General features: G+C 45.1%; 1 protein-coding gene across 2 annotated transcripts in view; it reads right to left on the bottom strand.

Moving 5' to 3' along the window:
- Positions 1–3,007: 3,007 nt before the first annotated feature.
- Positions 3,008–21,696, bottom strand: part of LOC141197665 (uncharacterized) — a 30,161-nt gene continuing 11,472 nt past the window's right edge. For both annotated transcript variants that reach the window (XM_073662750.1, XM_073662751.1), the window contains 6 exons: positions 18,603–18,726; positions 18,294–18,473; positions 18,087–18,210; positions 17,906–18,003; positions 17,617–17,707; positions 3,008–4,594 (listed from right to left, as the gene is read on the bottom strand). In XM_073662750.1, the coding sequence (XP_073518851.1) occupies positions 3,138–4,594; positions 17,617–17,707; positions 17,906–18,003; positions 18,087–18,210; positions 18,294–18,473; positions 18,603–18,680 (2,028 nt within the window). In that variant the 5' untranslated portion in view covers positions 18,681–18,726 and the 3' untranslated portion in view covers positions 3,008–3,137. The remainder of the gene's footprint in view (positions 4,595–17,616; positions 17,708–17,905; positions 18,004–18,086; positions 18,211–18,293; positions 18,474–18,602; positions 18,727–21,696) is intronic.

The following is a 21,696-nucleotide window of genomic DNA, read 5'->3' as shown; positions in this document are numbered from 1 at the left end:
TCTCTTACCATTTCTCCATTTTCATCCTGTAAAAATCCTATAGCATCTTTGACTTTTCTTTTACTTTTGACATACCCCCAAAATCCTTTTTTATTGCTTTTGACATCTCTTGCAAGCCTTAATTCATTGTCAGCTTTAGCTAACCTGATACGTGCCCTGCAGGATCTGCAGACTGCATTATAATCTTCTTTAGATATGCCTCCCTCTTTCCATTTAATAAACATTTCTTTCTTTCTTTTTAGCATGTGTTTAAGTTCTGTGTTCATCCATCCTGGTTTCCTTAAATGCTTCCCATTCTTCCTACTTTTCGGGATTGTTAACGATTGTGCTTTGAGAATCTCATTTTTAAAAATTTCCCATCCTTCCTGGACATTTTTGTCCTTAAGGACATCCAGCCATTGGATCCCTCCTATTCTCTTTCTGAGTCTCTTAAAATCTGCCTTTCTAAAATCTAACCTTGAAGTTTGAGTCTTCACATGTCTTCCTCCTCTAGTTATCCAAAATTCTATAATAGCATGATCGCTGCCTCCTAGGGTCCCAGCCACCTTTACCTCCTCAACCATTTCCTCCCTGTTTATAAGGATTAGATCCAAAGTAGCAGATCCCCTTGTTTTCTCCCCTACCTTTTGGAAGATAAAGTTGTCAGCACGAGAGGATAAGAATTTGCTTGACCTGTTAGTTTTACTTGAGAGAGATTCCCAACAAATGTCTGGATAGTTGAAATCTCCCATGACCACTACGTCATATTTTTTGGAGAACTTGGTCATTTGATACATAAAGAGTTCATCCATATCTTCAGCTTGCCCAGGTGGCCTGTAGTAAATGCCTACAATGGTGTCCTTTCCGTTGTTCTCTCCTTGTATTCTTACCCAAACAGTTTCCACAGAACTCCCAGTCTCTGAAGCTTCAATCTCTGTGCAGATATACGCTTTTCTAACATACAATGCAACACCTCCTCCTCGTTTATCAAGTCTGTTTCTTGCAAATAAGTTGTATCCTTTTAGCCTTTTATTCCAATCATGTGTATCGTCCCACCAAGTTTCAGTGATTCCAATGACATCATATTCCTTTTCCTGCATTAGTAGTTCCAATTCTCCTTGTTTGTTGCCCATGCTTTGTGCATTTGTATAAAAACATTTTAGTTTGTGATTGGTTTCTCTTCCTCCCATATTTTTATTATTTAAATTGTTTTGTCTTTGTTCTTCCTTTCCACTTCCAGTAGCAGAGATCTCAATAGTATTTGTCAGTTGTATGGCTTTTTCTGGCCTTTTGCTTCCCTTCCCACATTGTTCTAGTTTAAAGCTCTTCTGATGAGTGTAGCAAGGCGACTTCCAAATACATGTTTTCCAGTCTTCGTAAGGTGCACCCCATCTCTAGCAAGTAGTCCATCGTATAGGTAATTCATTCCGTGATCCAGAAATCCAAATCCTTGTTGACGGCACCATCGACGTAGCCAGTTGTTCACCTGTAGAATCTTATTCCACCTCATTGTTCCATGGCCATCCACTGGGAGGATGGATGAGAAGACCACCTGCGCTCCCAATTCTTTCACTTTCTTGCCTAAGTCTTCAAAGTCACTGCAGATGGTTTCCAGGTCCTTTCTTGCGGTGTCATTTGTCCCCACATGTATTAGCAGGAATGGGTAGTGATCTGTAGGTCTGAAGAGTCTTGATATCCTGTCAGACACATCTTTAATTTTTGCTCCTGGAAGACAGCACATTTCTCTTGAGGTTATGTCTGGTCTGCAGATAGCGGCCTCTGTTCCTCTTAACAGGGAATCCCCCATGACCACCACTCTCCGTTTTTTCTTCACAACATTCTTCTTTCTCCATCCAGGAGGATTTTGAGGGCTTACAAGGTTATTCATTGCTGGCAAAGTCTTATTTTGCTGTATTTCTTCATGGTTCTCCTGGGTGAGAGCCTGGTACTGGTTCCTGAGCAGTATGGGTGCTGACTGCCTCTCGATCCTCCTGCTTCTGTGGGTCACATGCTTCCATTCCTCTGTTTCCTCAGGTGCAGTTCGAATTTCTTCTCTTTCTGAATCATGAAGAGATAATTCTGCTCTGTCTAAGAACTCTTCACCTTCCTTAATGATTTTCAAGGTAGTTAACCTCTCTTCTAGATTTCGCAACTTTTCCTCCAACAGGGACACAAGCTTGCATTTCTGGCATGTGAAGTTTGGCTTTTCCACTGGCAAGTCTGTGAACATGTAGCAGGATATGCAGTTCACCAAATGGCTCCTGGACTCTTCCATGTTCTTATTGTTAATGTTCTGAAAACAGTGAAAAAAGCTTAAAAAAAAAGCTTCAAAATGCGCGCGCCTACCGGCGCGCGGTTTACCGATGTCCTCTTTTCAGCTCCAACAGCCAAAATCCAGTGTTCTTTGAGCTCGCGGAGACTCTTCACTTACCCCAAAATGCAGTGGGAATATGCAAATTATCTCCTCAGGACTTCTCCCCTGGTTTGAGGCTGTAAATTGCTTATAATTCCCCCAGGAGCACGGTCTGAAGAGAGTGCTCTCAGTGTGTGCATCCTCTTGGTGCTATGTCCAGGCCATGTCCTTCCTGTTGATGTACAATACGTCTGAAGGTGGCGTTGATTGGGAGCAGGATTGTGTGATTTAACATCCTTACGGAAATGCGAGTTGTGACACCAATGGAACGGCGGCAGAACAGGAAGTGCGTATGAGTGTTTTTATTTTAAAAAGGCCAAACATGAGGAATGAGAAGAAGTTGTCCTAGTAGTGGACAACCCCTTTATGAAGATATAATTTTCGGTTAAAAATGAAAAAGACTTCTCCCCTGTGTGACTTCTCTGAAGTTTGTCAAGGGTTGATTTCCGTGTAAAACATTTCCCGCATTAAAAACATGAAAATGGCTTCTCGTCTGTGTGAGTTCTCTGGTGAATACGAAGTGATGATTTCTTCACAAAACATTTCCCACATTCTGAACAGGAAAAAGGTTTCTTCCCTGTGTGAGTTCTCTGGTGCTTAACCAACTCTGATTTATCTTTAAAACATTTCCCACATTCTGAACAGGAAAAAGGCTTCTCCCTTGTGTGATTTCTCTGGTGTATAACCAAATCTGATTTCCGGCTAAAACATTTCCCACATTCTGAACAGCAAAAAGGCTTTTCCCCTATGTGAGTTCTGTTGTGATTAACCAAACCTGATTTCCGGCTAAAACATTTCCCACATTCTGAACAGAAAAAAGGCTTCTCCCCTGTGTGAGTTCTCTTGTGCTTAAGCAACTCTGATTTCTGGATAAAACATTTCCCACATTCTGAACAGAAAAAGGCTTCTCCCCTGTGTGAGTTCTGTTGTGATTAACCAAACCTGATTTCCAGCTAAAATATTTCCCACATTCTGAACAGAAAAAAGGCTTCTCCCCTGTGTGAGTTCTCTTGTGCTTAAGCAACTCTGATTTCTGGATAAAACATTTCTCACATTCTGAACAGGAAAAAGGCTTCTCCCCTGTGTGAGTTCTCTGGTGTATAACCAAATCTGATTTCCAGATAAAACATTTCCCACATTCTGAACAGCAAAAAGGTTTTTCCCCTGTGTGAGTTCTGTTGTGCTGAACCAAAACTGATTTCCGGCTAAAACATTTGCCACATTCTGAACAGGAAAAAGGTTTCTCCCCTGTGTGAGTTCTCTTGTGCTCAACCAAACCTGATTTCCAGCTAAAATATTTTCCACATTCTGAACAGGAAAAAGGCTTCTCCCCTGTGTGAGTTTTCTTGTGCTCAACCAAATCTGTTTTCTGGCTAAAACATTTTCCACATTCTGAACAGGAAAAAGGCTTCTCCCTTGTGTGAATTCTCTGGTGCTTAACCAAAACTGATTTCCAGCTAAAATATTTTCCACATTCTGAACAGAAAAAAGGCTTCTCCCCTGTGTGAGTTCTCTTGTGCTCAACCAAAACTGATCTCCGGCTAAAACATTTCCCACATTCTGAACAGGAAAAAGGCTTCTCTTCTGTGTGAGTTCTCTTGTGCTCAACCAAATCTGTTTTCCGGCTAAAACATTTTCCACATTCTGAACAGGAAAAAGATTTCTGGTTAAAACATTTCTGACATTCTGAACAGCAAAAAGGCTTCTCCCCTGTGTGAGTTCTCTGATATTTGATTAAACTTGATTTCTCTGTAAAACATTTTCCACTTTCTGAACAAGAAAATGGCTTCTCCTCTTTGTGACTTCTCTGGTGATTAACAAGATTTGATTTCTGGTTAAAAAATTTCCCACACTTGAAACAAAAAAATCTATTTTCTGCTGTGTGAATGCTTTGATATTTAAGAAAAGACTTTTCTAGAGAAAAACTATTTCCATATTCTGAACATGAAAATGGCTTCTTTGCTTTAGGAGCAATTTGTTTTTTAATGCTTATTTTGTGACTTTGATTTTCCTTAGTAGTCGGTAATGAATCAGAAGACAGGACCTGTTTCAAATGATCAGATGACAGATCTTTGCTGTGAAGGGATGATGGTATATCTGGAGTAATGGCATTTACTTCAATTGTATCTTGTGTAATCTCAAGATCATCTGATTTAAAAATTGAAGATGTCAGCTGTTCCTCTGATCTCCTGGTACAGTCATCTGCCAAGAATAAAACCAATTATTATTTATGAATAACATATCCTTAAAATTTGTATTGTTGATTATTTCTACTTAAACTCTCTGTAAAAATGAACTTTGTGTAAAAGTATCATTATTTAGCAAGAAAACATATCACAGAAAAAAATCAGCCTTACCAACACCAAATCAGTTAACACATGCATTAGCATTTTAGTGTTGGTTGGGTGTACTGAGGTGTCTGTCCATGTGGGGTGCACTTATATAGTGCTGGGCAGCCTTCCTGATGTAATAGTATGGGCATCATTAGGCTACGCCAGACACTGTGCATCTCACCTACCTGTGTGACTGGCGTCCTATGCAAGCTTCTTCTGTGTGCATCTTTAATACCACCCCCTCCATGAATTGGTATGATTGTGAGTGGTTGCTCCATCAGTATTTTGCACCTGCGCTGCCCCCACCTTTATCATGGGGGTCTGTGGCATCCTGCTAGTGCATTTGTTATATGATTTGGTGTTAGTAAAGCTGTATCTTTTTCTGTGATTTTTTTTTAATTTTGCCCTATGTTAGCCGTCATTATTCATCAAGACAATAACAGTTCACAGTCTAATAAAAAACCTCATAGGATGAACCAGTGGATCGTAGTGTTCAACTGTTTGTTAATTCTGCCTCCCAAATATGGAATAAAAAGCCACCAACCAATGTTATGTAGGTGAAATAACACCAATAAAACTACTCATCTCACAAAAAACAAGTCCCCACTCAGGTCCATCATCTGTCAATGGAAAACCAGTGGTTTCCACATTATTAGTGGCTCAAAGGCTTTTGAAAAGCAACATGGCTTCCATAAACCAATCCAGCAATATCCGCTCCCCCAAAGTCAAACCTCACCTTCACTTGAAAGCCTTGCATGTGCACAAAACACATTTAGCATCCATGTATTTTGTAATGCACACACCCGGACTGACTGGCGTGTGCGTGTTTAGTGATTCCACTGTGCCATGAACCGGAGAGTGCCTGGAGGGGCGTAACTAAGTATCTGCCAAGGTCGCACGACGGCATACGATGCCAGTGCACCAAGGAGGAACCGGGCAGAGGGACCAGGTGCTACTCCAGGTCAGACTCCGCACACCGCTGTTAACCCACACAGGGGAATACTGGAACAGGCAGGTTAGGCTGGCACACGGACTGGTGGGTATAGGCAGACAAGGCTGGAATGCAGACGGGTGGATGCTGGCGAGCATGACTGGTATGCAGGCAGGCAGGTACTGGCTGGTACGACAGGCTGGAGCACAGAGTGGATAGGACCCAGTTCAGACTGGGACTCAGGAACAGAACCGCAGATGCGGTGGACAAACACAGCAGAGTGAGACCGCCCGGAGCGGCAAGCAAGAGCAGAGCAAGACGAGACCGCCAGTAGCGGTGAGTGAGAGTAGAGCAGGACAAGGCCACCTGGAGCGGTGAGCAAAGGGTCAGAGCAGGGCGAGACTGCCGGAGCAGTGAGCAAGGAGTCAGAGCAGAGCGAGACTGCCGGAGCAGTGAGCAAAGGGTCAGAGCATAGCGAGACTGCCGGAACAGTGAGCAAAGGGTCAGAGCAGAGCGAGACTGCCGGAGCAGTGAGCAAAGGGTCAGAGCAGAGCAAGACTGCCGGAGCAGTGAGCAAAGGGTCAGAGCAGAGCGAGACTGCCGGAGCGGTGAGCAAAGGGTCAGAGCAGGCTAGAACTGCCGGAGCAGTGAGCAAAGGCAGAGCAGGCTAGAACCGCCAGAACGGTGAGCAAAGGCAGAGCAAGCTAGAACCACCGGAGCGGTGAGCAAAGGCAGAGCAGGCTAGAACCGCCGGAGCGGTGAGCAAGGCAGAGCAGGCTAGAACCGCCGGAGCGGTGAGCAAGGCAGAGCAGGTTAGAACCGCCGGAGCGGTGAGCAAGGCAGAGCAGGCTAGAACCGCCGGAGCGGTGAGCAAGGCAGAGCAGGCTAGAACCGCCGGAGCGGTGAGCAAGGCAGAGCAGGCTAGAACCACCGGAGCAGTGAGCAAGGCAGAGCAGGCTAGAACCACCGGAGCGGTGAGCAAGGCAGAGCAGGCAAGAACCACCGGAACGGTGAGCAAGGCAGAGCAGGGGGGACAGGGCTCTGTTCACATGGAACAGACAGGAAGGGAATGGCAGAACCAGATACCCACAGGGTACTTGCAGTGAAGTAGCGAGTGGACCACAAACTCACAAACGGAAGTACAGTGACAACGAGCAGGAGTTAGGTACGAGTTCAGACTCTGCAGAAAAAGGGAAGGTACAGACATAGAGAAAAATAGGAAACAGGCTAGGAGAGTATTCAGACAAGAACAGACACAACAGCAAGATACAGGAGCGGGTCTAGGTATGCGGCCCCTAGAAGGCGGAAAGAACAGGCTAGGAGCGTGTTCAGACAGGAACAGGCAAGATACAGGAACGGGTCTAGGTATGCGGCCCCTAGATAGCGGAAATAACAGGCTAGGAGATAGTTCAGACAGGACACAGTTCAGACACGGGAACTGATACCGCAAGGCAGGAAACAGACAGGACCTGGCACATCAGTGATTAGAAGCCAATTGACAGAACACAATACTCAGGCGAGGATTCCAGGGAGGAGCTGGGTTAAATACCAGGTGACAGACAGCAATAGGCTGAGGACGCATTAGGGGTGTGTCTGCAGCAGCTACAAGTAACAGGAAGTTCAGCAGGCGTCGCCCTAAGCAGACAGAGCAGAGCAGAGCAGACAACATGGAAAGATGCCAAAGTCTGGACTGGAAATCAGGTACGCGCTCTTGCACAGTGGGAGATGAACCACTATGCAAGGACGCCGCCAGGTATGTTACATATTTGACATTACTATAGTGAGAAGAACCCACTTAATTGATGGTGTGTGTCTCCTGGAGCACAATCTGGGCACTATGTGTTGGGTAATGAAATTATATATTTGTAATTTTCACTCTCCAACATCCACTGCGTGCTAATTTCTGGAAAGTGCCTGTGGAGTCAAAATAGTCACTACTCCTATAGATTATTTCACTGAGGGTTATAATTTCCAAAATGGAGTCACTTTATGGGGATTTCTATTGCTCTGGTTTTCTGCAATTTGGTCACATTAGGGCTTCTGCAAATGGTGGGTCCCATCTCCTCTGGGATCTGCTCCTGCGACGTCTGCTTCTCTAACCAGAAGCCGCCTTATTCATCCTGCAGGCGGCGCTGGTGATGGAGGAGACATCAGAACCATAAACTCTGGGCGGCGCAGGCTCTGTCCAGCCACTAAGATTAGGGTGCCTGGGACCATTAGTACTATCCAGTCTGGCAGTATGGGTGTGTGTGCTGTCCAGCTGGAGTAATCGGCTTCCTGCTTCAGCCAACTGGAAGCACTGCACCCTACTAAAGCTGGAAGCATATTGCCGGAAGCTGCCAGATACAGCCTTCTTCTCCTCCTCTGGTTCAGTCCTCTGTTCTCAGCTCCCGGCTTGTGTATTTGTTTCCTGTTCGGAGAATCTCTAATCCCGTTTATTTTACTTAGCATTATATATTGTTTTGAGTATATCAATAGCCAATCACCTACAGCCATACTACAGGCTTAAACCAATGTTAGTACGATTATTACGGAAACACACATATGGTCATATTATTGTTAGTTCGGCACATGATGGAAAGTTACAAGGTTATACATCCCGGCTCAGACTAGTTAGATAACAGGAGCAGGGTGTTTCATAGAATGTTCTTGAGAGAAAAGGTTCTTGTGAGAAAATTGCATGTGAAGCTGGAGAAAAGAATGAAAGAATGTATGCTATGCAAGGTGTAATAATAACATGATTTTAGAAGCAAGCACAAAATGAAGTAACTATAGCATGAATATCGATATGTCCTTTACATCAACCTTGTAACATAATAATTTGACACTCACTTGGTCAAATGTGAAGGGTCATTGCTGCCCTACCTCAACAGCTTGGTGCCGTAACTCGGATCCCTAACCAGGGAGGCCCCACCACCTCTGGACATCCACAAAGAGAGACTTGCTTTCGGCCTCCCCCACTGGAATTGGGACTGATCATCCCCCACAAAAGCCACGATAAGTGCACGAGTTCTTTACTAGTGATACTGACCATTTGGTGTGGTTTCCACGTGGTGCATGGTTGTTTGCAGTATCTCCGGATGTCTTGGTTGGATATAGTCAAAGGTGAGACTATAGGGGTGTAGTCCCATTAGGGGTCTGATATTGATAACTTTTAAAGCAGAACCACCTCGGATTGACAAGTGAATATTGTATGAATCTTCCTTAACTTCTGACAAAGATTCTTAGGAGACTGAACACTATTAGTATAAGTCGCGGCAGGTGATAGAAGATTGGGTAGGACACACACACAGATATAAGTATGTCGAGTGTCCGGACGGCTGCAGACGCGAGCTCTCCTCCTTTCACCTAGTACTGTACGTAACTTCCCCGAAGGGAGGGGTGAGTCAGTGGAACAGTTGAGGCCGGCTGGACTCATACTCTGCACAAATCAAGGATCTTTGTTAGTCGAAAGGCAGAAGTGCAGTGATTAATCAATGTTTCCGTGGAGCAGAAAGAAAGTGTCTCCCCCTCAGGAGGGAGAGGATGTGATCACTATCATGGTCGGTCGAGAGGGGAAAAGATCATTTAAGAATGCACCAAAAGTGTTTAAGGTGTTAAATTTTCCCATGGAGGGGAGACTTCAGCCTACATTGTGGGACGAAGGAATCCGGCAGAAAAGGGGAAGACTAGTTGACTGTGGATTGTTGGAAGATGCTGAAAAGTTTAGGAAAGTTGCACATGAGATTTGTGGTGATGGATATGTTCAAATAGAGGAGGAGATGAAGCCTGGTTATTTCAATTATCTTTATGTCAAGAAAGGAAAATTATCTAGCACTGTAACAAAGACTGGCTGTTTTGTGCTACAAAATGAAGCTGATGGGAAAAAGGTAGAGGAGGAAGAAGATTCCCCTTCCCAACTTATGTGTCCACAAACTGAATCAGAAGCCCCTAAAGAAGCATCCCCTACCCCCACAAATGTAGCCGTACCCCAGCCCCTGAATCCGGAAACTGAGCAGTTTATACCTAAGGAGATTAAATACCCTGCACTTCCCACTGGTGGCCAGCCACCACCATATAACCCAGATGGCTGTCTTTGTAATGTGTGTTGGGTCCACCAATCTGGGATGGCGCGAGACATAATAATAATGGAACCCGCAGACCCAGTGCTGTAGCACCAACCTTCCCATTACTTAACGCTGACGGCGGGTATTATAAACCATTGCCCCCACCTGCTCCCGCCATGGTCCACACTTCATTCGGGGAGACCCAGGGACCTCCGAACTCTACCCTATTCACCCTCTTCCGAACTGGGGAAATAGAACATGGACACGAGTACCAGGAGGTGGCGTCTGTATTACTGAATGGTCCTTCGGAATTTTCTACTATACTGAGAATAGGCATGGGGAGTATAACGCAACAGCAAGTTGGGATCATTGTAAACGCAGCAAATGCAAATCTACAGCATGGGGGGAGGGCTAGCAGAAATATTTTGTATTGGGGGATTTACAATACAAACTGCATCCAACGATTACATCCGTGACCACGGTCCATTAACAGAAGGAGAAGTGATGGCTACAAGAGCGGGACAGCTATCATGTCAGTATGTTATACATGCGGTGGTACCAAAATATGATCCCCTGGATGTACCCAGGTCACAACACCTGCTTACAGAAATAATTCAAAACACCATAGCATACGCATCACAGCTTCATGTGGTCCCAACCCTAGCCCTGCCATTTATTTCCACCGGTATTTTTTGACATCCAAAACAAGATGTGGCCAAAATAATAGTCGGGGCTATAAAGCAACATCAACACGCATCCAACTAAATTGAGAGAGATAAGACTCTTGGCCATCGACAGGGATCTCGTTGATTATGCCGCTCAACTAATCAAACCCGATATCTGGTCTCCCCCAGTGTTCCCCTACCTCCAAGATCTCCCAACAGAGAGTACTCATGCTGATTTTCTTCCACCTTCACCCCCTCTCACAAAGATGGAGGAAATGGAGGAAGCGGACCACAATACCAGCCCACCCAAATATTCCCAGTTTACCCCAGTACAGACGGATACTCTGTGTAACCGTCTCCCGGATCCCGAACATTCCCCCATGGCTTTTTAAAGGGGCATGTCTGCAAACAGAGAGATATAGTCAACAACAAGGCAAGATCCTTTACACCTGCTCCATGTAAAAGCCGGTGAAGGATATTATCCCATGGTAGAGGCTGATGTCTCATATAATAGAGCATTAGACGCCAATACGTAATGAGAGTGGGGTTGACTTCTGTCAAGCCCTAAAATATAGGCTTTGGATAAGTTGGCTGATCAATCCACTACCCTCACAGATGTCACTCAAGAGAAGGGAGAGTCGGCTGAGAAGTTTTATGGAGGCCTTATACGGGTCTATAAGGACCTTGGGTTCTCCTTACATACTAAAAGTCATTGCCAGCTGTTAGTATCCACCTTTATCCAGGGGTTACGGACTGAAATCAAGGACGTGATATTGGCTGTACGACCAGATGTTGTGTCAGCCACCCCAGGAGATGCCCTAAAGGTAGCAAAAAGCTTCCAGAAAAGTGTCGCCCGGACCGCTTCTGCGGTTAAGCCTAAATCCAAACCCGCTGCAGTGGCAGTTGATGCATCCGCAGTACCCGCAACACAGTATCCTCCCTTACAGCCCCACTATTACCCCATGGTGGTACCTGATCAGCGAGTAATGTATCCCGGGAAAAGGCCAGTAGTGAATTCCTGTCATCAGTGTTGGAGGTGTGGCCGGACGGGACATTTCCAAAGGGACTGTCACACCCCTGCTAGCCAGTGCACCGCCCAAGCCCCCCTATCTAGAAATAGGACGCACGTCCCACGAGACAATGTCCCCCAAAACCATCCAGTCTGAAATGGAGGCCAACCAGAGTCTGCCATCGTGATGCCCGTAACCACCCCCGGGCTCTGTTCATCTGTAGTTCTCCCAATAGGAGGAAATCCGGTGAAGTTCATGGTAGACATTGGGGCGGCCAACTCCATTTTAAAATCCACTGAATTGCCTCAGGGTCTCCCAGTCCAATTTTCTAACGACAATCTAATATTGATCGGTGTAGATGGCAGACCTAACAAACACACTCTCACTAAACCTATTCCGATTGGCCCATTTCCGGAAGTAATGGCACAATTTGTCATATCCCCGACCTGCCCGGTAAATCTTTTAGGAGCAAACCTAAATTCTGATCCCGAATTCAATACCAGGACAATGGTCAGATGATCCTTACTTTAAAGGATCCAAACTATGATGCACACATAGAGTAGGTCTGCATCTTACGGGCGCTACCCACGGTTATGATTAACATATCAAATACGATTGGAAATCTCCCAAAAGATCCCAGGTTAGCTCCATACACAGAGGAAATCCCTTCTCATCTGTGGTCACAAGGCCCAGACGACATTGGGAGATTGCCGGTAGAACCAATACAGGTGTACCTCAAGCCCGAAGCGCCCTTTCCCAAGGTTCGCCAGTACCCGCTCACACATGCACAAGAACAAGGTCTACACCAGCAAATTCACACCTTGTTAGAGAAAGGGGCACTAATCCCCTGTGTCTCCCCATTCAATAAGCCGTTGTTCCCCGTAAGGAAAAAATCCCAACCGGGGCTGCCGCCCGCTTATCGATTGATGCAGGATTTGAGGGCAGTAAATGCAGCGACAGTCGTGGAAACTCCTGTGGTGCCTAACCCACATACACTTCTCTCACAAATACCATCTACCACAGCCTGGTTTACAGTAATTGATTTAGCAAACGCCTTTTTCAGCATTCCACTACATAAAGACTGTCAGTTTCTGTTTGCATTTACATATCAGGGAAGGCAATTGACTTGGACGGTGATGCCGCACGGAGCGCAGAATAGCCCTAATCAGTTTGCAAAGAACATGTCTAGCTGTCTGCTGCTGTGGCAGCTGGACAACTCTGAGGTAGTACTATTACAATACGTTGATGATCTTCTTTTGTGTCCCCCCACGGAGCAAGTGTCCATCAGGGCCAGTGTTAGCCTCCTCAAGCATCTAGCAAAACTGAATTGTCGAGTCTCAGCCTCGAAACTTCAGTTTTGCCTCGGTCAAGTGGTTTTCTTAGGCCACTGCCTTACTCAGGGTGCCAGACATCTCACAGAAGAAAGAAAGATGGCCATCTACCTAGTACCATTCCCAAAAGATCCCATAGAGGTGCAACGGGTCCTCGGACTATGTACATATTGCAGACAATGGATCCCAGGAGCCTCACGTCTGATGCAACCCCTATATGATGCATTAAAAGAAGACACTCTGGCTGGTGTAAACAACAAGGACCACCAAGAACTGCTGCAACAAGCCTTTGAGCAACTAAAATCAAGGCTAATGACAGTCCCTGCCCTTGGAAACCCGGATTATGCTCAACCTTTCCATTTGTATGTCTCCGAGACAGGAGGGCATGCAGCCAGGGTTCTCACGCAGAGACACTGTACAAAGCAGCGCCCGGTCGTTTATTACTCAGCGCGTCTGGACCCGGTAGACAGGGCCTCCCCCAGCTGTCTACAAGCGGTTCATGCCACACAGCAGTTACTTGAAAAAACGACGGACATCATCCTTGGACATGAGACTCACATTTATGCTCCACACGATATTGCGGCTGTTTTGGCTTTACAGCAACCTAAACATCTGTCCACACAGAGACACCTGCAGTGTACGTTGATTTTGCCAGAAAATGTGAAATTACACCAGTGCACCACCATCAACCCGGCCACCCTGCTACCAGCACCTGAGGGAGAGGGGAAAGAGGCTCCACCACATGATTGTCTGGAAGAAAATATGTGAATATATTTACTGACTCGAGATACGCCTTCGGGATTGCACATGACTTTGGGGAGATCTGGGCAAGGAGAGGCTTTGTCACGACTGCAGGTTCTCCTGTGAAAAATGCTGAAAGCGTCAGACAATTGATGGAAGCGGTACAACTACCAAGACAGTTGGCTGTCGTAAAGGTAAAAGCTCATACCCAACCAGATGCCCCTGAAGCAAGAGGTAATGCACTTGCTGATCTCCATGCTAAGCGAGCAGCTCTTCTTCCGACATCCATGTCCATGGCTGTTACGTGGCAGCAGACCAAACAGCTAAATTCCGTGCCAACCCAGGATTAACTTGCAGAAATTCATCAACTGGTCCCTCCAATCACAAAGCTACGCTGCACATAGCAAAAAGTCTCTAAAGAAGAACGAGTCACGGAAGGAGGCGGGAGCTAAATTGATAGATGGGCTATGGAAAAAGGGACAACTGTATTGTTTGCCTCTACTCCTATATCAGGCCTTTGCAGCCTTGGCCCATGGACCGGTGCATCGAGGGAAGAATCAAGCTTTGCTACTGGTACAGAAACTCTATTGGGCCCCATGAATTTCCACCATGTTGAGCGCACAAAACAAAGTTTGCACAATATGCCAAACCTGCAACCCAGGCAGATTACAGAATGTACCGACAAAACACCTTGCTAAACCAGAGTATCCGTTCCAATGATTGCAAGTTGATCATATCACTCTCCGTAAAGCAGGACGATATGAATACTGCTTAGTGGTAGTGGATATGTTTTCCAGCTGGCCAGAAGCATTTGCTGTTCCAAATATGACTGCCAAGACTACCGCCATGAAACTGGTCTCTGAAGTTGTTTGCCGGTATGGAGTCCCAGAAGTTATTGAAAGTGATCAGGGACCAGCCTTTTCCTCATGCGTATATCAAGAAATACTTACCATGATCGGATCAACAGTGGTGCTGCATACTCCTTACCATCCACAGTCAAGGGGCAAGGTGGAGAGATTGAATGGCACACTGAAAAGGCAATTGATCAAAATGATGCAGGAGACTACGGCCCAGTGGCCTGAGCTCCTTCCCATTGCACTATATCACATACACACCACCCCCATAGGGAAACATAAACTGTCACCCTATGAGATACTATTTCGGTCACAACCAGCTATAGCTCGATTTACCCCACACCGATTATCAGAAGAAACAGATCATGTTGTGCAATATGTGATTCAGCTTGCCAAAGCCTTAACTAACACCCATGCGTTAGTATCATCTTCTATTCCAGATCCAGCTGATGCAGAAGGTTATCATAACCCTCAAGCCCGGAGATTATGTGTATGTGAAGAGGCATGTTCGGAAACACGGACTAGAACCATTGTATGACGGACCATACCAAGTGCTCCTTACAACCCAAACAGCAGTAAAACTTGAAGGGAAGTCAACATGGATCCATGCTTCACACTGCAAACGTCAACCATCCTGAGATGTTTTATGATAATATGTATGGTTAGACTAGTCAATACCTGGAATAGCCTACAACAGAGTACTGACCCTTTTAATAACAAGTTCATTACTCACCACCAGATTTTGGTACAAGAATTGAGTCAATTAGAGAACAACCCGATCAGTGACTGTTGGATATGTACTCACTCACCAGTTTCAGCCACTAGTATGCCTTTTCTGGCGGTCCCAGTCACTCTGGAAGAAATACTAAACTGGCCCAATTGTAGCGACGCCCTTGCTAATAACGCTACTAAGTTTAGTAGATTATGGAACACCACTGTATCTCCCCTGGTGGCAAGGAAATCTTACTGCTACCAGTAGACACCTACAATTTCTTGCCCTTAAAGGAAACAAATGGGTGCCCAGAAACAAGTCTTCCTTGACTAATTTAGGCTTCATACCAACTGAAGGTCTACAAATCAGTTTTAATGCTACTCCTAGTACGGCAGATGCTTTTAAACTGTCATTGTTGGAAAGATACATTCATAATCACTCATGGGTACATGCAAATCTGTTTATAAAAGGTACCAATGACACATGTTATAAAATATCTGGTAACATCCCTTGCAATGAATCTTCTGAATATAAGCCTAGTGATCCAACATGTGGCAATCCGGATATTGGATACTGTAGCCCCCTGGGACAAATGCCTTCATGGTGTATGTTATCAAATAACACCGCTTTTATCGATTTGGTACATAAATTAGTATTACAGCACTCTGCTTTATGGGATCAGCCATCAGCCACATATTGGGTCTGTGGGAATAATGCGTATAAATGGCTCCCAGTCAGAGTAGGGTGGACTTGTACGTTGGCCCGGCTTACTCCAGCCACTTATCTTATTCCCCATAGTAAAGTAGATATGAGAGCCATCCACGCCCATCAGGAAGACCTCATTTAGTACAAATGAGTATACCCAATAAGATAGCCAGTACTGTCTTCCTCTACCCTATTGTAACACAAATGTGGGACAAATTAGTGGAAGTCACTGACTACTTAGATGACCAGATTTGGAGTGTGCTGGAAGTAATTAATACTACTGTTGCAGTGCAGAATCAACATATTACAGTAGCTAATCAACATACTTTAGTGCTGGACTATTTGACAGCAGCTCAAGGAGGGATGTGTCAGGTTATAGGCCCAGCCTGTTGTCACTATATTGACCCCGACTCTACCATACGGTTAAAGACTAAAATGGAAGACATTAGGAAACTCAGGGAAGAATATAACAAACATAACGAATTGATCAAAGACAGTTGGTGGTCTGATACATTCTCCTTTTTAAATCCTGCTAATTGGTTTAAAGGGATTGGTGGGTGGATTGCTGGAATATTACAAGGAATGTTGCATATTGTTGCTTGCATCTTGTTAATATATGTCTTACTAAAACTAGTCTTTTATTGTATCCCATTTTGCATGAGGAAAACCTGCCAGTCATCAGAGAGCAAGGAGAACGCTGTTAACCGACATCCAGTGCTACTGTACACGGACCTCCCAGATGTGACCAGCATTGAGGACCTGGACGACAAGGGAATGATGACCTTCACCCGCACGCCCCGACCAAACTCACGTCTGAAGATCAGAGCTTTATGATTATATCAACCAACAAAGGGGGATGGACATGCCGCGACAGCCTCGATTGGTAACAAGGGCACTAATTGAGTGAAGACCAATGTCCCTCAGGCTCAAAGCATGACCCTGGGATAGCACCTCTAATGTTGATAATAACATAATTTTTAGGGGGGAAAATGTAAAGGACATAATGATATTCATGCTATAGCAACTCCATTTTGTCTGCTTGTTTCAAAATCATGTTATTATCACTCCTTGCACAACATACATTCTTTCCTTCTTTTCTCTCGCCTCATCTTTCCCACACTAACTTTTCTCACAATAACATTTTTTTTTTTGTCAGACACTCCGCTCCTGTTATCTAACTAGTTTAGGCCAGGATGGACCTTGTAAAATTCCATCGTGCTTCGAACTACTGTGACCATATATGTGTTTCCGTAATAATTGTACTAACATTGGTCAGCCTGTAGGTGATTGGCTATTGATATGCTCAAAACAATATAAAATGCTAAGCAAAATAAACGGGATCAGAGATTCTTTGAATCCTCCCAATACAGAACATTGTTTCCGTTTGGTTTTCTGTGGATTGCAATCAACATAATAATTTGACACTCACTTGGTCAACCATGAAGGGTTATTGCCCTCAACAAATCCATGAAACCAGGGCTCGAGCCATGGCCACACATCTCCTGCAGACGTGAATAAATGTATATTACAGCCATCAGCCACACACAGCTTAGAGATATATCATGGCACAGATGTAATGTTTTCTGTATAGTTTATCACAATCTGGTTTGAAGTTAGTCGGTTTAAAAAGAAATTGAAAAGTCAGGATTAAGGGTAAAACTGCTGTTATTTTACAGAAATTCACACTTGGCCCTCACTGCACATTTAATATTTTCAATCATAAAAGTTAAGTTAGCTCAGGGAGACGGGACCTGGTCTTGAGAGAATGTTGTGGTCTAGAGGCAAAATGGTGATCACACGATTGTGATACGGCCGGACTACACCACTGATAAAGCAGCCACAGCCGGTGCCTAAGAAGAATCTGTGACTTCTCTGCATTTAGTGGTTACTACTCACCTGGGTAGTCATATGTAGGAATCTGCTCTTTACACCGCTCATCACCCCTCACATATGTCTCTGTAGTATTAATATGGGTCAGATCTTCACCCTGAAACAAATATTATAAAAGTCACAGACAGATGGAGAAGTCACATCTATGAGCAGCTCTAATCCTGTCATCTCCACCGTTCTCATTACACAAGTATAAAACATATAATACTGGTGGATAAAACAAGACTGAACACAAGACCTTCACAGCCGTCTATACATCATAGGGGAGATCACATGACACCTTCTCTCCACCTACCTGATGATCCTGAGGAACATTGGGATCTTCTTGTTCACAGTCCTGTGGAAGAAGAGGACGGGGACATCTCTCTGGTGTTGTCCTCTTACTGGATAGATCTGGAGGAAACACATACAGGGACTGAATTTATTCTTTACATACAGATAATTATAGGCTGTGTGTATTCAGTCCTGTCTATTACCTGGTGATGTGAGGGGCTGGGGAACCTCCATCATGACGTCCTTGTACAGATCTTTGTGTCCTTCTAAATACTCCCACTCCTCGATGGAGAAATAGACAGCAACATCCTGACATCTTATAGGAACCTGACACATACAATGATACAGTCACCACCTCGATCCCTCCATAGCGTTACTGTATAATGTCCCAGCATTCCCAGCAGTGTCACCTCTCCAGTCAGTAGCTCAATCATCTTGTAGATGAGTTCTAGGATCTTCTGGTCATTGATGTCCTCATGCATCAGGGGGTGAGGTGGAGGCCATGTGATTGGACTCAGGGGTCTTCCCCATAATTCAGACACAGGGTCCTGACAGCGCTCGCTAGAGGTCTTCTTCACTAGTGTGTAATCCTGATTATGGAGAGACACATTAATAAATCTCCCTCCAGACATTTACAGAGTCCTCACCTCTCCAGTTCTGTCCATCTGTTATTCCCTTAGATAAGAATGATGTAATGAGACATCATCAGAATCTCTCACCTCTCCAGTAAGTCGGAAGAGGATCTCTAGGGTGAGGTGTAATATTTTCTCAGCCATCTTGTCTCTGTCCATATCCATCTTTGATGCGTAATTCAGGAAAATTCTCTTATATAGAAGATATTCACTAAGAGGATCCGATATTGTAGAGATCAGAATGAGAAGATGATGAGCCGATGTAATATCATAAAAATCCTGTGTAATAATACAATTACTGGGAATAATAAGGGGAACATATGAGGAGATTATTGTACAGTATTTAGATTCCTTTACATCTACTAATAAAACCAACAGTGGTGTGAAAAAGTGTTCGACCCTTTCCTGATTTCTTATTCTTTCACACTTAAATGTTTCAGATCACAAAATAAATTTAAACATTAGACAAAGGTAACACAAGTAAACACAAAATGCAGTTTTTAAATGAAGGTCTTTATTATTAAGGGAAAAAGAAATCCAAACCTACAGAGCCCTGTGTGAAAAAGTGATTGCCCCCCCCCCAACTCCCCATTAAAACATAAATTAACTGTGGTTTATCACATCTTTGGGAAGCGGAGTTCAATTTCGCTAGCCATATAGAGGCCTGATTACTGCCACACCTGTTCTCAATCAAGGAATCACTTAAATAGAACCTGCCTGAAAAAGTAAAGTAGACTAAAAGATCCTCAAAAGCTAGCCATCATGCTGCGATCCAAAGAAATTCAGGAACAAATGAGAAACAAAGTAATTGGGATCTGTCAGTCTGGAAAAGGTTATAAAGCCATTTCTAAAGCTTTGACATGCCAGCGAACCACAGTGAGAGCCATTATTCACAAATAGCAAAAAACATGGAACAGTGGTGAATGTTCCCAGTAGTGGCCTGCCGATCAAAATTACCCCAAGAGTGCAGCGACGACTCATCCTAGAGCTCACAAAAGACCCCACAACAACATCCAAATAACTGCAGACCTCACGTGCCTCAGTTAAGGTCAATGTTCATGACTCCACCATAAGAAAGAGACTGGGCAAAAATGGCAACTCCCAGAACTGGAAGTTGACCCGACATCACTGATGTCCCAGTCTCAATGATTGACCGGGCTGTGGGCGAAGTTTCATCACTTCATAGCCCAGCATCTCGCGGGCTTGCGGCACTCTGTTAATGAAAGCAGTGAAGAGAGAGCGCACACGATGCTGGGCTGTGACATGTGGTGAAACGCCGCCCACAGCCCAGTCAATCAATTCCGGAACTTGACGTGAAGTCACCAGACATCAGAGGCAACTGCAGCCGGGGGTCACATGATGGTGCTAAGAGGACAACGATAGCGCTGCTCACAGGCACATTTGGAAACACAAGGTATTTGAAGAAAGCCTTATTTCCTAGGTTTAAATCCATCTGCCAACTACACATTGCAGTGGATAACCTCTTTAATGTGACCATTTCTTAATGTTTTGATACACATGTCCAACTGTTCAATGTTTCAGTACTGTAAGATGGCCGCCGGACAGGTGTGACGTGCAGAAGTAGTGCTGCTGCTTTAAAAGCATTCAGCAACTATTAGAAGTAACACAAGCACAGGAGACAGGAAGTGTTGTGCTCCAGAAGCATCCACCAACTAGAGGGGTTAACACAGTCACAGAAGAAGGGGAGTGTTTTAGCAGAGCCCCAGGGGGATTGTGGGGAAGTTGTTTACTCTCTGTCCAGAGCCGAAGAGAAAGGTGGCTTATGATCTGTATCTCATAGAAGGCAAGAAAACAGAATTCAGGTCAGGTGGGAAGCTAAACACAGGTCAGATAGACTCCCTGAACTAACAGTGTGGAGCATTGTCGACCAGGAAGATAAGGACTGGAAGTAATCCTGTCATAGGGATCGTCTCCCTCATCAAACACCCCCCCCCATCTCCATGCAGGATAAAGAATGCTGTGTACAATTGAGTCCTTGTGAAGGAAAAGCCTGTGGTTATGTATGCATTTAAACTGTGCTACAGGATAATACACTGTGTACTGCTGAGTTGCAAAGAAGATTGTACTGTTATTACTGGAGCCTGTTGCTCAAAGAGACATGTACATTGCATTGGCCATACCTCATTAAATGTTACTGTTCTACCGTTTATGAGGACTCTTTCAAATGTGTCTGGTCAGCAATTGAATCTGTCCTGTGCCTCAGAGAAGCTGCAGCCTATGGTCGCCCGGAATAACTGTTCCCCCAGAATTCCAACGAATTCATGTAATCGGTCTCGCCCCTATCTGAGCTTAGGCGGCGTGCATGTAACACAGGTGCTTGAGGGGAGATATATATCATCGAGGTTGGTAGCTTCGGTGATGTAAGCCTTGGAAAGCAGACTCAAGGACAGATAGTGCTGAGGGTTAATAGGGCGTATCAGGGCCGAGTTTACGAGCAGTCAAAGAGTGGGGCTCACATAGTCCCAGCCGGGGGTGTGGTATGGCAGATAAAATGAAGACCAAGTGTCTCATTCAGTGTCTGTGACTGGAACTGTGGAGACCTACAGGCTATCTGCTAAAGGACACTGACCTGAGTAGGCGAACCCACAGCACTGTCTGAACTATTTACTTTCTGTTTTTCACTGTGCTGGAAAAGGGCGTTGTAATGCACACGCCCGGGCTGACTGGCGTGTGCGTGTTTAGTGGTTCCACTGTGCCATGAACCGGAGAGTGTCTGGAGGGGCGTAACTAAGTATCTGCCCGATCCGACCAAGGTCGCACGACGGCATAAGACGCCAGTGCACCAGGGAGGAACCGAGCAGAGGGACCAGGGTCTACTCCAGGTCAGACTCCGGACACGGCTGTTGACCCACACCGGGGAATACAGGAACAGGCAGACTAGAGCGCAGGCTGGGTAGGGTCCAGTACAGACTGGGAGACAAATTCGGAGCCGCACATGCGGTAAACAAACAGAGTAAAGCGAAACCGCAGGTGCGGTAGTCAAGGCAGAGCAGAGCAGAACCGCAGACGCGGTAGACAAGGCTGAGCAGAGCAGAACCGCAGACGCGGTGGACAAGGCTGAGTAAAGCGAAACCGCAGACGCTGTGGACAAGGCTGAGTAAAGCGAAACCGCAGCCGCGGTGGATAGGGCTGAGCAAAGCGAAACCGCAGACGCGGTGGC

This window comes from Phyllobates terribilis, unplaced genomic scaffold, assembly GCF_046119375.1.
Source record: "Phyllobates terribilis strain yellow unplaced genomic scaffold, ASM4611937v1 Scaffold_85__1_contigs__length_6476398, whole genome shotgun sequence".
NCBI lineage: Eukaryota > Metazoa > Chordata > Amphibia > Anura > Dendrobatidae > Phyllobates > Phyllobates terribilis.
The sequence above is the reverse complement of the archived record's forward strand: the minus strand, read 5'-3'. Positions and strand labels throughout refer to the sequence as shown.